Raw genomic sequence first — 16,642 nt, forward strand, 5'->3', positions numbered from 1 at the left:
TTTTTCTCTGTAGTATCCCTTTAATGGCGTTTTAGATCTTGCCTTTTGATAATGTTATTCTATGGAATAAGCGGACGTAAAGTATCTTGAAGTAAATGAACAAATACATGGAACTAGTCATAATAAAAGCTATAGGAAGGACGCACAAAGGATTTGTCATACACGTTTTAGCTGGGAGACAAACCATTAAGAATATACATTCCTTCCTCAAAGAGAAAAAGGCAAATAATAAAAGGAGGGAATAGAGAGACTAAAAGAAAGCTAATCTAATTGATAGCTAAATAGACCTAAATAATTCCCCCTGTACTATTATATCATCTGAGTCACGGCTATAAAAAGAGGCGAATATTAAACAGACCGAGAATAGCGATGTGATGAGAAGGTACAGAACAATTAGTGGTAGCGAAGCCATCTTTATTTTTACAATAACATTAGCCTTTATGTGAACTGTGGTGAAAAGCAATTTACTGCACTCAGGTGTGTACAGGATCCAATGTTCAATGCATCGTTGTATTAAATGGATGAGACATTTGGACAACGCATGCATGACGTGTGTTGTGTATGTATAAAGTATTGGTCACAAAAGAAAAAAAAAAAAAAAAAAAACTTTTGACGTCACTACTCACAAAAAGTTAGGGATATCTGGCTGGCAGGTGAAATTTATTAAGGCTATGTTCCGATGGCAACAACGGGCGTATTTTTGGCGCGGTGGAACAATGCCTTACTTTCAATGGGATCCCGGCCGGAGCGCATACACATCGTATAGGCTCCGGCCGGGATCCCGTACGGGGCCGCAAATAACAGTCAGTTTTCTGCGGCCGCAATTCAATGAATTACAGCCGTAGGAAACCCTGTTGCCGCTCGCTCCATAGAGTGCAGGGGGAAGCTCTGATGCGGGCGCGCGCAGATGCGCCCGCATCAGAGCTCTGCGGCCGGACAGATCATCCGGTCGGTACTTAAAGGGGTTGGCCACTTTATAGTAAAATTGCTCAGTGTATAGTATTAGTAAGTGTACTCACTGTATATACTGACAGCAGCTCCCTAATATCAGACTCCCCTCCTCCAGGCTGGGCTGCCCTGCTCTATGGTGTTTTGGTCCATAAGATTGCTGACATGGAGGAGCATGTGACCAAGCCCCACCCCCTAGTGTCCACCACTGAGCCTGTATGTGTCTATGGAGAACACAGTGGACAGGGCATGGTCACATGCTCCTCCATGTCAGCCATTTTGTGGACTGAAACAAAACAGAGCAGGGCAGCCCAGCCTGGTGAAGGGGAGTCTGATTTTAGCTCTATGAGGCACACAGGGAGCTGCTGTCAGTATATACAGTGAGTACACTTACTAATACTTTGTACTGACCTATTTTACTATAAAAGTGGCCAACCCCTTTAAGTACCGGTCGCGATGATCCGGGCACTGCCGGATGTTCACGCTGTGTGAACATAGCCTAAGGCTATGTTCACGCTACGTATATGTCTGGCCGCACATTTTTCGCGGCCGGACATATACGTTTAAAACTCTGGCCGGAATTTACGCAAGTTGCGGCCAGCTACGAACGGTCCGCGAACTTACGCCCGTAAGCTACGTACGCTTCCCGAGCGGCGTACGTAGCGATCTGACAGCGGTCTTTTACTTGGAAAGCTTCGCCTAGCCCCGGACACCCCACAGAACCTTTTGGATCGGCACAAAAAGCTGCAAAAATGAAGAAATCACCACTACGTACGGGACCACTTATTACGCTACGGGCGTAAGTTACAGCTTTTCCTTCCCGAAACAATGGTCTGGTTAATTTTTTACGGCGCCGCATACGGGCGTAAGTTCGTACGTAGTGTGAACTGTGCGGCCGTAGATCGTATACTTTCCATTGTACGCAAACTACGTAAATCTCCGGAAACTTACGTAGTGTGAACATAGCCTGAAACCGTAAAAATTTCACTTTGTAGAGATATTATATCATGGGGAATATAACAAGAAGCAGCAATGGGGATTTTCTCATCTCAAATAATTTATTGAAACAAAAGCCATGACCAGTGTTGGGTATACCCAAACATGCCAGTGTCTCAATAACTTGTCATGTGCCCTTGAGCATCAATAACAGCTTGCTCATCAGCCTGATTCCATTTAACTGACTGCTGCACCTCCACGGGTGCTTAGAAATGTTGGTTCCAGTCGTGGAAATCTTCTCTCAGGTTCCCAGGACTGGAACCATTTTTTTCTGAGCAGCCGGGTAGGAGCGGCACTTCACTTCATACGGGTATGTGCAAACTAAGGAATTCTCGCTGATAACTTGCTGAGGATTCCGCCTGTCCCCATGCGCTCCCACTTCACTCCCGCCGGACCTATAGACGCCATTCTATGGTCGGGCAGATTACGCCGTCCGCCCAAAGAATGAACAGATTCATTGTTTGGGCAGACAGCGGAATCTGCCCTACCATAGAATGGAGTCTATGGGACCGGCGGAACTTTAAGTGGGAGCGCAGAAGAGGGGGGGGAAGGGTTGATGGCGATCGAAGTGACGGAAGTATCAACTAACAACCATAAGCATTCTTCTATATATTCAGTGCTCACCACTATTTAACCTTATGTTAACCTAGAGCCGTATTAGCCAACAAGCAGATTGGAGGCATCTATCCCCCCCCTTTATTCCTTCATTCACAATCCACTGTCCTCATTCATAAATGGAAATGACTGCAAACATGTTCTGTATGGGATAATCCGCACAGAGGATTCCCTGGTAAATACCAGGCTGAGAATATTTTGGACACATTTGCCGCTTTCTATCTGTAGGTAGTGATGTAACAGACAGGAAGGGACCACCAGATGGATTAACATATTTACTTGATTTATAAACACAGCCGCCGAGATGTAGAAAAGACTGGGAAATCATTCAGCTCAGGATTAGTGGAATAATAAGTGATTTACGGGTATGCCTTTTAGATGTCTATTCAGCGTGTGGCTATGGCTTATATAAAGTATGGGTCTATTATCCCCCCACCCCCACCCCCGGTCTACGATCTGTGCCCACGTACCCATGTGCCAGTCATCTGTGTAGAGTTACAATAGAATATAAAGAAAGGATGCATGTAACAGAACTGACTACTATACAGAAGCATTGGTAGGGATTGTTCTTTAGGCTTCGTCTTTGGCATATACATGCACTAACAAGGATATATATAGCAACAAGAAGGAATCTGATGAAACGTTCTACCTGTAATGATCATATATAAGTGAATACAGTATTGGGATGAAAAGAGAGAACTGTACAGTGGTGCGAAGGCTCCAGTATCCTGCTGGGCACCTCTAGTCTGGATACAAGATGGGATACGGTTGGGCATGGAGGATACAGGGTTCATACAACATTCTGCAGAACATTTGCTTCCAGATGTTACAGCTGGACCTGTAGATTCTGTATACAGAAGCGGCCTGTGTTTGGAGGGCGGACAAGGAAACTGTGGGAGCTGCTTGTGCTTGTTGGCGGATAATCCTCTCTACTGGAGGGCCTTAGAGAGATGGTCCCCACACCTCCTAAAGCTCCTATTACACGGTCCGATCTGTGGGAGCAAGCAAGCGCCGACCTGTCAGGTCAGCTCTCACTTGCTTCTCTTTCCCAGCTCGCTGCCAATGCTATTACACACACCAACAGCGAGCGGATAACTGCAGGAGGGGCTCCCCGGACGATCTAAAGATAGCTCATAGGAAATAGTGGGGGTCTGCTGCCGCCGATCCTGTTGCACGGAGCGATGGCAGCAGATCGTTGCCATCGTTGTCATTTGTCTTTTAACATGTTGAAGGACATTGGAAGACAACAATCAGCCGACATGCACAATGTTGCCTTTTATTACACCAAGCGATTATCGGTCGTAATGGCCTTAACAGCTTGGCTAGAAGGGCTAAGGGGCCTATTCCACGCAGCAATCATGGGTCCGAATCGGCCCTATACGGCTGATTATTGCTCCGTGGAATAGAGACAACGATCAGCTGCTGACAACGATCATCAGCTGATCGTTGATATAGGTTCGGACCTATAATTGTTGGGCGCCGACCGCGCATCGATACGTGTAATATGCAAAGAATACATTACCTGTCCAGGCTGCAGGGCTCCTCTTGCTCTCTGCTTCTCCCCAGGTCCCGCACGCTCCAGCTTCAGAGCGGCCTATCTGAGCTGACAGGACTACCACGGCCAGTGATTGGCTGAGCGGCCTGTCAGCTGAGACAGGCTGCTCTGAAGCTGGAGCGCGCGGGACCCGGAGAGAAGCCGAGCGCAAGAGAAGCCCTGCAGCCTAGACAGGTAATGTATGCAGTTTAAGCAAGGGCTGCAAGGATATCGGTAACAATGTCCGCGCAGCCCTTGTTAAACGATTATCGGGCCGTGTAATAGGCCCAGTAAACGAGCGCAGATCTAGTAGATTGGCACTCGTTTACAGTTATTATTGGACCCTGGTCGGTCCGTGTAATAGGACCCTTAGGTGAAGGCCAATTTAATAAAACCATCTCCCTGCTTTTCCCAATACAATGATGCTCCCCTTCTCAAAGTCTGTCAGCTGGATTACACAAAACGATTATCAGCAAGGAGCAAGCGAGCACTGACCTGACAGGTTGGCGCTCGGTTGCTCCCGCTGATTGTCCAAGGTAATAGGAGCTTTAGAGTGTACTGTAGAGACATGTCTAAGAGCGCCAATCTTTACGCATTCGAATATTGAATACTTGTGTGTGAAGAAGTTGGATGCAGCCCTAGCGAGACTCGAAAAACATGGATATAGCCATACATACAAGTCATATCCATGATTTCCAGGACTACCTAGGGCTGCATCCAACTTCTTCAGGCACTGGTATTGAAATGCTGAATGATGGGACTCAAGCATGCTCCGGTTGTGCTCAGTCAATGATCTCTCCCTATACTACCCAAAAGTAGCTACTGAGAGGCTTTTTTGGACGACAAGGAAGCATTGTACACCCTCGTGGCAATAACCACCGTTACATCAGTTCACATTTTTTTAGGGTATATGCCAGAAAAAGCTCTGACGTATTCATACACATAAATGTAGAAATGCATCCATCAACTATAGACTATTTTGGTCACCGTTTTTCCCCTACAATACTGAATATGCAATATAGTTATGTCATAGCTCATTTTTAAAGGTATACACTTTTTGGCTTCCATTCAAGTCCTGTAGTTAGAGATTTGTCTCCTATCTGTACAGTTGTAGGCCTAATGTTAGCCCAGGAGAGGCCATTGCTAGAGTGAGAATGCTAAACCCAGTGCATCAGTAACCCTATCTCCTCCCACATGCCATCTATACTACCGTACTGTATAAATCATCAGCCCTGCAAAGTGCAAGTCTGTTCATTGCCAGCACTATTCCATAGCATAGCAAAGAAGAATGTGATGTGTTATGCTCTCAATGGCTAGAGAAGTCATGGGAAGGAAGTACCTGTGAAGTAGTACTGGCAAATGGCTCAGCCCTGGTCCTGCCTCCTAAATATAGTGAATAAGAACTAGAGGAGGGGACTCTCGGGGACTAAATAACAGCAGTAACCATATCACTGTGTCACTACTATGAAGGATTTGAGATTATATATATATATATATATATATATATATATATATATATATATATATATGGTACACTTTAAATTCAATTTTTTTTTACCATAGTCTATAACTAGAACTTCATATTGCTCTACTTTTTTCATCTTCTAAGGGCCATCTGCTACTTTTGATGTCTGACTTACTCCAGAAGTGCATATATTCCGTGACTAATAGCATTCCTATGAGACGGGATTATATGACTAAATGAAGAAAAAAAAAAAAAAAGTTCAGCATGCCCCTACTCACGTTCATTCATATTATAGCTGGAGAGGTCGGGGTAACTTCTTTGTGTAGGTCTTGTAGCTGAAAAATATAGTTGAAATTAAAAAATGAAAAATATACTCAGAGACAGTCAATGGGAAATATGAAAAGAATGGCATTTTTAGAACTTTTTAACTGATGGCATATGCTCAGCATAGGTGATCGATATCTGATCAGTCCGAAATAGAGTACCACCAGCAGCTTGCCAGAGCGTTGGCGCCTAGACTAAACAGCGGTGCACAATGTATAGCGGCCGTGCTGGGTTATTGCAGCTCAGCTTCCATTGATGTAAATAAAAGCTGAACTGTAGCAATAAATCACAACACTATGGGGGAGATTTATCAAACATGGTGTAAAGTGAAACTGGCTCAGTCGTCCCCAGCAACCAATCAGATTCCACCTTTCATTTTCCAAAGAGGCTGTGTGGAATGAAAGGTGGAAGCTGATTGGTTGCCGGGGGCAACTGAGCCAGTTTCACTTTACATCATGTTTGATAAATCTCCCCCAATGTATGGAGATGTCTGCTAAGGGCTCTAGTGTGTGTCGCAGTCACTGAAGCTCTGGCAGCTGATCGGTGGGGTGGCCAATGTCAGACCACCCAACCATCACGTATTGATGTCAGTTTGTGATAAAGACAGGCTACACTGCACACCAACTATTTCCCTTGACAAACACTTTAAGCTCATTTGCTCCATGTTTATCCTAGTCATCCACCAGTACAGTATGGGCACGACAAACACATCAATATCATCTAGGTTCTTACCTTCTGCACCATTTCCAGTCTGGTAAGAGCGGAGTCTACTGGATTTTACTGCAATGTCTTTCTACAAAAAAAAAAAAAAATACAACAGTTAACTTCCATATTGGAGAGAAATAGAGATTCCTCTGTTATTAATTCAGTGATAGTTTGCTTTGAGAACATATGTGAAACTATTAACAGTGGGTGGGGGTGGGGTATCTTACAAGGGGGGCATTACCTATTAGGCAAAAAAGTCTGCAGAGCCCCAGAGTCCTATCACACGGAGCGACTAATGATAAGCGATCGCAAACGTGATTGTTTATCGTTAACCTGAAATCGTTCACCATATTACACAGAACTATGGTCGTTAGGTAAGATCGTTACTATGATCGTTAAGGGTCCATTTACATAGAAAGATTATCTGACAGATTATCTGCCAAAGATTTGAAGCCAAAGCCAGGAACGGATTTGAGAAAATGAGAAATCTCACCCTTTCCTTTATGACCAGATCTCTGTTTACAGTCTGTTTCTGGCTTTGGCTTCAAATCTTTGGCAGATAATCTTTCTGTGTAAATGGACCCTTACTCCTTCTGATCCCAGAAAAACAATGAACAACGTGCAATTACACTGAACGTTTAGTAAATAAATGCAGAACTTGAGCGAACGAATGTGGAATTACAGCGAATGATTAGCGATAATCTTCAGATCTAAATCAACGATCAATTTTTCGATCGTTGCCTGCAATTACACACAACGGTTATTGTTTAAATTCGAATATAACGATTTTTCGCACGATAATCGTCCAGTGTAATGGGGCCCGCAGTTATCTCAAAACACAGGACTAGCCAGATATCCCTCCAGGGAAGGATCTAGCAAAGTGATGGCTCCAGTAAGGAGTCTACCAAAACCATCATAATAAGTGGCCTTTCCAGACAATATCCTCAGTTCAATATAGCTGAATGTAAATATATACAATAGGGTTCTAAAAATAAAATGCTATTATATATAAAAGAACAATAATAAAAATTGTTTAGCTTCTTCAGATGCCCAAGGTAACAAAAATTAAAAACACAACGCATTCCCTTTAAACATGACAAATCGCTCCAGGACACGTGTAGTAATGCACAGCAGAAAGTTCTTCTTTCAGCGGCTAGAGTTTCTCGATCCTATGCCGCTGGCTATAACATCAACCAGATTTATTTCCTATTGCTCCTTTTTAGGTACGCCATGCACAGTCCACGTCCTTCAGATTGGGCCGATAGTACGTTATATGGGATTTCCCATAAGCAATCTGCATGGACTGTTTGCTCGGCTTATCTGCTCACACTAGTAGGCGTCACAGAGCTTGTTCCCACACGGACATCAAAGGCTCTTATCCTGGGGCCAATTGCATGCTAATCCTCTGTGATAAGCTTGTCTGCAGACTTTACATTGGGAGGACAGTAGTCACGTAAAAATAATATGGACATGGAGAGAAAGGAGCTGCTGCACCTCACACCTATGGCTGACACTAATGCCTCTCGGCTACATTTAAAAACCAACGCCAGGATGTTGGTATATAATTTGATGAAACCATATTGCCTCATGTACCACGTGCAGGTCTCCTGGTTCACATGAGTCCCTACACTAAATCAACACTGTGTCGGTCGGCGACCGCTAACCCCGCAAATCGAGCGCAAGCAGGGAAGGAAGGCCACGGAATGGCCCTGCAACCCCAATGTCACAGGACCAAACCCCAAGGGCCTCCCAAACCCAGCAGGCACCGCCGGCGGAGAAAGCGGTCACCAAGCAAAACAAGTGTGAACAAGGTCTTACTACTCACCACTGCACCGGAGGTAGAATGGGGGAAATAGGAGGTACTTACAATGTGTGTACAGGTGCTTCCTGCTAATTGGGGCCACATGGGTCTTACCCGGAGGAGTGCTAGCCACTCAGGAAAGAGAGAAAAGTAAAATACGGACAAGTAAAATATGCCTTCTCTGCTGGTGGCCCCTGCAGGGTTTGGTCCTGTGACAGTGGGGTTGCCAGGCCATTTTGTGGCCCCCATTTGCCTGCTTGCACACGCTTTACGGGGGTTGGCGATCGCTGACCGGTACAGTGTTGTTTGGTTAGGGACTCGTGTATCAGAATACCTGCACGTGGTACATGAGGCAATATGGTTTGATCAAATTATATACTAACTTCTGATGTTGGTTTTTAATGCAGCTGAATAAGCTTTCGTATCAACCATGGGTGCGATGTGCAGCCATTTCTGTCTCTCGAGACTTGTGCATATAAAAATATAAAAATAATGAAATTTGAAATAAAATATATAAAAATAATGAAATTTGACAACTTGGGATGAATGGAAAGACAACTGTGAAGCTGGCCGTACACATAGGGCAAATGTTGTCTGAAGGAGCGTTCGTTCATCAGCTATCGCTCTTCAACCCTCTCTCGGCCAAGCTTTCAAAGACCGAACAAAGATACCCAACCGAAAGAGTTAAAGAGGAACTAAACTGTTGAATATGAAGGTAATTCCTTCACCTTCATCCTCAGCGCAGGTCCTTGGCAGTTTATAGTGTAACCCTGTGTCCAGTAAAGCTTCTTGGAGCAATGGGGGAGGGGCTACAGCCACTCAGAGCACAGATTCAGCCAGCCCACTCCACTGATAATTATTAGAAGGGGCAAGGTGACCAGGGCATTAGCTCCGCCCCCCTGAGCACAGATTCAGCCGGCCCACTCCCCTGATAATTATTAAAAGGGGCAAGGTGGTCCAGGAGAAGTAGCTTCACCCTCCACCCTAAGTCCATGTCATGAACTGTCCAGAGCAGGAGAGGTTTTCTATGGGGATTTGCTACTGCTCTGGACAGTTCCTGACATGGACAGAGGTGGCAACAGAGAGCGCTGTGTCAGACTGGAAATAATACACCACTTCCTGCAGAACATACAGCAGCTGATAAGTACTGGAAGCCTGGAGATTTTTAAATCGAAGGAATTTACAAAATCTATATAAACACCAGTTCATTTGGACAAAAAAAATGAAAGATTTCCCCCGAAGTACCCCTCTTGGTTTTGCACAAGTTTTTATGATTATCCAGTAACGCAGCCTATACCGACAGGTCTCCATTCCAGCCATTACTTAAGCTAGATATACGGTCACATAAATTGTACCTTTCTTTGTTCTCTGACAACTTTTCTCCTGTTACTATTCTGCTCTTCGATTTCATATTTTTCAGTAAAGGAGTCGAGAATTTCATATAGCTCCTCGGCCAGGGCAGGACGGGGAATCTCACCGAACAGGATCTCAAAGGCCCGGATGTCTTCTTGACAATAGAATCTGTAATAAAGAACCCTATTAGGGATCTGTAAGCTATAGCAGAATGGTAATACCCTTTGAGGAATGGGATATGTGTGAAACCAAAAGGAAATTATTAGCAGATTTACATTTTTGAGGGAATACAACATTCATCAGCAGGCGGTATATTTATGGGGGAAAAACAGCATGACGTTCATAACTTGCACCATGTTCACTATGGTCCGTGTATGTATGGAAACAATACAATGGAGCCTGGAAGTCATTAGGTGCCAGTTCCATCTTGTGGCTTCTATGAAGCTCAAAGCGTTTTGCATTTTACAAATTCTTTTAGGACTGCTCCTCTTTTTATCTAGGTTTCATACAAATTAGAATCAAAAAACTAACAGGGTATAAAGAATAAATACAATTTGTATAAAAATATACCCAATAATTGTGCAACGACCCTCCAAGAATTTTGGTATACTTGGCACGTCCCTCCATTGGGGAATTCTTCTCAATAAAGGAGCTATGTTCACATCTGTACTATAGCATCAATTTATAATAGAAACCATAATGCGTCGCCAGATCCATTGCATGAAAGAAACCTCCAGCACCCGATAGATGCCGGCGACTTATAATGAGGTCCATCAGGGTGATTCCATACAAGGTTACCCCCTTCCCCCATCAAATATGATGAAATTTCAGCCAGAGGCCTCCCGAAGGGGAGCGTGAACAGCAGGAACATATAAAAGAGGCACAATAAAATAATAAAGTATAATCTGCTAAAGTAGCAACAGGAAACAACAGGAAATAAATAAAATCAAGTTCTCAACACAAAAGTGGAAAAAAAAGGACCACACAAGCGTAAGGGGGTAAATTAGGTGTAAGAATAGAATAGGGGAATAGGAACAAGGAAAGAAAAAAAAAACAACATAAAAGCGAATAAATTATAAACCCCATAAGGATGGCGGTTGCACATGTATGCCACCGCAGCCTGGGCCTTGGCGCATCAGGGCGTACATGTACGCCCTATCGGGGCCCGTGCTCTGGAGCGAGCTCAGTAGCCGGGCCCTCACCTTCAATAGCCATTAACCTATTAAATGCCGCAATTGCGCCACACAGCATTTAAGTGTAAGTGACCTGAGCATCTCCAGTCGCTTACCGATCGGGATCCTGATCGCATGGCCTGACTGCCGGATGTCTAATCCTTACCTCCATGCAGTCTGAGAGTCTGCCACAGGCTGGCTCTATCAGAAAATCACAGATTACGCTGATCCCCGCTATGCTATGGCATAGCGGTGATCAGTGTATGAAATCTAATGTAATAATGTAAAAGTCCCCTAAGGGGACTTCAAAAGTGTATTAAAAAAAAAAAAAAAAAATTATAAAAAGTTTTAATAAATGTCCCAAAGCCCCTCCCCCAATAGAAGTGAAAATTACCCCCTTCACATTTTATACAAAAAACACATAAAAATAATAAAGTGAATTAACATATAATATACCGTAGCGTGCGTAATCATCTGATCTAATAAAATAAAACAACATTGTTCCCGCATAACCATAGAACCCCCCAAAATTAGTGGAATCACATTTTTTGACGCAAATTAACCCCATAAATGATATTTTGGGGGTTCTGTCATTCATTTTATAGCAGATTGAAATTCCATTACAAAGTACACCTGTTCCTGAAAAAAAAGCCCTCACATGGCCCTATAGGTGGAAAATTTAGAGTTATGGGTCTTAGAAGGCAAGGAGGAAAAAACAAAAAACGCAAAAGTGACAACTGGCCCGATCCTTATCCCCTAAAAGAGAGAGCCAATTTCGATTTTTGCGTTTTCATTTTTTCCTCCTTGTGCTTAAAAGGCCATAGCACTTGCATTTTTCCACCTAGAGACCCACATGACCCCTTATTTTTTGCGTCACTAATTGTATTTTGCAATGACAGGCTGAATTTTTGCATAAAGTACACTGCGAAACCAGAAAAAAAGTGTGGTGAAATTGAAAAAAAAAAAAACGCATTTTGTTTATTTGGGGGAAATGTGTTTTCACGCCATTCGCCCTGGGGTAAAACTGACTTGTTATGCATGTTCCTCAAATCGTTACGATTAAAACGATATATAACATGTATAACTTATATTGTATCTGATGGCCTGTAAAAAATTCTAACTATTGTTTACAAATATATGTTCCTTAACCCCTTAAGGACAGAGCCTGAAATGGCCTTAATGACAGAGACAAATTTTATGAATATGACCAGTGTCACTTTAGTCATTAATAACTTCGGGATGCTTTTACCTATCCGGCTGATTCTGAGATTGTTTTCTCGTGACATATTGTACTTTACATTTCTGGTAAATTGGAGTCGATACTCATAACAAATCTTTATGAAAAAAACCCAAATAATGTGAAAAAATGTGAAAAAATGCATTTTTCCAACTTTGAAACTTTTTTGCGTATACAGAAAGTGGTTATACCACATAAATTATATATTAAATAGCATTAGCAACATGTCTACTTTATGTTGGCGGCATTTATTAAACTATCTTTCATTTTTTTTAGACGATAGGAAGCTTAAAACATTAGCAGCAAATTTCCAAATTTTCAGTAAAATTTCAAAATCAGATATTTTTAGGGACCTGTTCAGGTTTAAAGTGTATTTGAGGGGCCTGTATGTTAGAAAGCCCCACAAAGCACCCCATTTCAGAAACTGCACCCCCCAAACTCTGCAAAAGCATATCCAGAAAGTGTTTTAACCCTTTAGGGGAGTCACAGAAATAAAAGCTAAGTGTGTAAGGAATTTGAAAATTTTAATTTTCTGTGCAGAGATTTTATTGTAATCCAATATTTTTCATAATTATAAACCTATTACCAGAGAAATGCACCCCAATAATTATTGCCCCGTTTCTGCAGTTTATAGAAATACCCCATATGTGGCCCTATTGCGCTATTTGACGCAACCACAAGCCTCAGATATAAGGGAGCGCCTAGTGAATTTCAACGCCTCCGTTATATTTGGTCATTTTTGACTGTACCACTTCAGGTTGGCAGAGGCTCTGGGGTGCCAAAACCTAAAAAACACCCCTAAAGTGACACCATTTAGAAAACTACACCCCTCAAGGAATGTAACAAGGGGTGCGGTGAGCATCTGGACCCCACAGGTGCTTCACAGATTTTCCGAACAATATGGCGTGAAAAAAGAAAAATTTATTTTTTACACTAAAACGTTGTTCTAGCCTTCAATTTTTCATTTTCTTAAAGGGATAAGAGGCAAAAAAAGACACAAAACGTGTAGCGCAGTTTCTCCCGAGTACAGAAATACCCCACATGTGGCGATAGAGTGCCAGGGGGGCGCAGGACGAGCCTCCAAAGGGAAGGAGCGCCAATTGGCTTTTGGAAGCTGAATTTCACTGAAAAGGATTTCAAGGGCCATGTCGCATTTACAGAGCCCTCGTGCTGCCAAGACACTGGAAACCCCCCACAAGTGATTCCATTCTGGAAACTACACCCCTCAAGGAATCTAACAAGGGGTGCAGTGAGCATATGGACCCCACTGGTGACGGGCACAAATGTGGAACAATGTGACGTGAAAGGGAAAAATTTCATTTTTTCACTTTCATGGCACAAATGTGCCCGTCATCAAGGGGTCCATATCCTCACTGCACCCCTTGTTAGATTCCTTGAGGGGTGTAGTTTCCAGAATGGGGTCACTTGTGGGGGGTTTCCAGTGTTTTGGCAGCACAAGGGCTCTGTAAATGAGACATGGCGTTCATCATCCATTCTAGCCAAATCCAACCTCCAAAATCCAAATGGCGCTCCTTCCCTTCGGAGGCTTGCCCTGCGCCCACATGGCGCTTTATGTCCACATGTGGGGTATTTACGGACTCGGGGGAAATTGCTCTACACATATTGTGTGTTTTTTTCTCTTTTAACCCCTTGTGAAAATGATAAATTCAAGGCTAAACCAACATTATAGTGTAAAAAATGTAATATTTCATTTTCACGCCACATTGTTCCACATTTGTGCCCGTCACCAGTGGGGTCCATATGCTCACTACACCCCTTGTTACATTCCTTGAGGGGTGTAGTTTCCATAATGGGGTCACTTGTGGGGGGTTTCAACTGTCTTGGCAACACAGGGGCCTTTTGAATGCAACATGGCCCCTCGAAATCCATTCCATCCAAATCCAGCCTTCAAAAACCAAATGGCGCTTCTTCCCTTTGGAGGCTTACCCTGCACCCGCATGGCGCTTTATGTCCACATGTGGGGTATTTCCGTACTCAGGGGAAATTGCTCTACACATTAAATGTTTTTTTTTATCTTTTAACCCCTTGTGAAAATGAAAAAACATGACAAGATTAATGATTTAGAGTAAAAATTTTACAAAAATTACACTAAATGTTGGTCTAGCCTTGATTTTTTTCCATTTCCACAAGGGGTTAAAAAAGAAAATGAACACAAAACGTGTAGGGTAGTGTCCCCTGAGTACGAAAATACCCCACATGTGGGCATAATGTGCCATATGGGCACAGGGCAAGTCACCAAAGGGACAGAGCGCCATTTAGAGGCTGGAATGGAGGATGGAGGCCATGTCGCAATTACAAAGCTCCTGTGCTGCCAGGACAGTAGAAACCCCCGACAAGTGACCCCATTCTGGAAACTACACCCCATAAGGAATCTAACAAGGGGTGCAGTGAGCATATGGACCCCACTGGTGACGGGCACTTACGTAGAACATGTGCCGAGAAAATAAAAAATACAATTTTTTTCATTTTCACGTCCCAAATGTGGCCGTCACCAGGGGGCCATATCCCCGCTGCCCCCCTTGTTAGATTCCTTATGGGGTGTAGTTTCCAGAATGGGGTCACTTGTGGGGGGTTTCTACTGTCCTGGCCGCACAGAGGCTTTGTAATTGCATCATGGCATCCTCTAATGGGAATGGCGGCCATACCTATTTAGCTGGGGAAAAGGGACAATTCTAATTTATTTGGGGGTATTAGGGCAATTATTAGTTTATAAGGTTGGAAATGACAGGTGTCCATCAAACTCAACCTGTGTTGATCCAGAGGAAGGCAAAAAACCCTCGTAATGCAGACGACAGTAGCCTCATCACAGGGGAAAAATTCCTTCCTGACTCCATAATGGCGATCAGAATAATCCCTGGACCAACGTGACCCCTGAAATAGGAATAAGGGACAGAATTTAGATAATGTAGAACCCCAGTGACGTGTGGTGCGCCTTGAAGCGATCCAGTATGCAGAGGCCGGGGTGATCAGGACAGGCGTCACACTGGAAATGGCGTCCTTCCTGATCCCCCTGTTACGCCACACTCTGCACTTCTTCTGGGGTCTCCCTTTCTCCAGTGTGGGGGACGTCACCTGGAAAATGTTGTCCTGGTGCGATACGGGGTCCTTCATATCCAGAAGCGCTGGGTCCTCTCCATGGCTGCTAAATATTAGGGCTCTATTACTGCTTCTGATATTTACGGATCGTGCCGCAAGCTACAGTAGCTCGGGCAGCGAGGGACCGGAAGAGGGGGTGCTGGTATAAAAGTTATCCCCGTACAGGTGGTGACCTTCATCCAGCAGTGGGAAGATCAGTTCCCCAACGATCTCCCCACTAACTCGGAGGATGGGGGGGGAGGGGGCATCTGGGGGCTGGATTCGAGTGTCCCTTCCTTCATACACTCTAAGGGTACGTGCACACTGCGGAATCGCAACAGATAACCCTTCGTGCATTCCGCAGCTGGCACCCACCGGCGGACTGATGCAGGCGCACGTCTCCACACGTGTCATAGACTCCATTCTATGCACGGGCGGATTCCGCTCTCCGTCCAATGTGTTCATTCTTTGGATGGACGACGGATTCCGCCCGTGCATAGAATGGAGTCTATGACACGGGTAGAGACATGCGCCTCCATCAGTCCGCCGGTGGGTGCCAGCTGCGGAATGCACAAAGGGTTATCCTTCTCCATTCTGCAGTGTGCACGTACCCTAAATCTGTAAGTGTACCCAGAGGTACGCTCACACAGTTTGTAGAATTTCACACCATGCCGTCATCTCTTATTGGGACGGTTCTGGCGGAAAAGACGTGTCTGGGGGGCAGCGTACGCTATGCTACCCCCCAGACATGTCACTGGATGATGAGGATGATGAGGATGAATGGAGGAAAGAAGGATCCCCCATTCATCCTCACTGGCTGTTTCGGTGTCGGAGGCAATAATAGCGTATCCCTCTGACGCCGAAAACACCCTGGGGGTCATCTTTATACGGGGATTGGTATATGGGGTATGTAGTGGTGTAGTGTCAAACTTTATTCAATGTAGTGTGGTGTAATGTAGTGTTTTTTACGTGTTTTTTTACAGTAAGTATAAAAAAAAAAACCTACGCCAACAAAGGAGTTGCTGCTAAATGCCGCACTTATGTGCGGCACTTATAAGCAGACCGTGGCAGTAGGATATAGAAAAAAAACACCCTACGCCAAAAAGGAGGAGTTGCTGATTAGCAGCGCACTTTCGTGCGATGCTGATCAACACTCAGCGGCGATAGGGTGCGGAAAATAGAAAAAAAAAAATTTGAAAAAAAAAAAATAAAAAAATTCTACATTCTGAATATCCCTGTAGCTGCTGATAAGTGTATTACACATATCAGCCGCTAGGGGGCAGCAGAGCGCAAAATACGGAAAGAGCCGACGCTGGAGCCGAAAATAGCCGAGAGAAGCCGAACGTGACGTCACGGAAGAAGCCGAAGACCCGAACGAAGACGAGAACGCCGCGAA

General features: G+C 44.2%; 1 protein-coding gene across 1 annotated transcript in view; it reads right to left on the reverse strand.

The window, feature by feature from the left end:
- SH3YL1 (SH3 and SYLF domain containing 1) overlaps positions 1-16,642 on the reverse strand; it is a 79,435-nt gene that overhangs the window by 23,156 nt on the left and 39,637 nt on the right. Inside the window, exons 7-9 of the mRNA XM_069973039.1 lie at positions 9,744-9,909; positions 6,615-6,675; positions 5,837-5,893 (exon numbers count right to left, since the gene is read on the reverse strand). Coding sequence (XP_069829140.1) covers positions 5,837-5,893; positions 6,615-6,675; positions 9,744-9,909 — 284 coding nt within the window. The remainder of the gene's footprint in view (positions 1-5,836; positions 5,894-6,614; positions 6,676-9,743; positions 9,910-16,642) is intronic.

Source organism: Dendropsophus ebraccatus, chromosome 6 (assembly GCF_027789765.1).
Source record: "Dendropsophus ebraccatus isolate aDenEbr1 chromosome 6, aDenEbr1.pat, whole genome shotgun sequence".
NCBI lineage: Eukaryota > Metazoa > Chordata > Amphibia > Anura > Hylidae > Dendropsophus > Dendropsophus ebraccatus.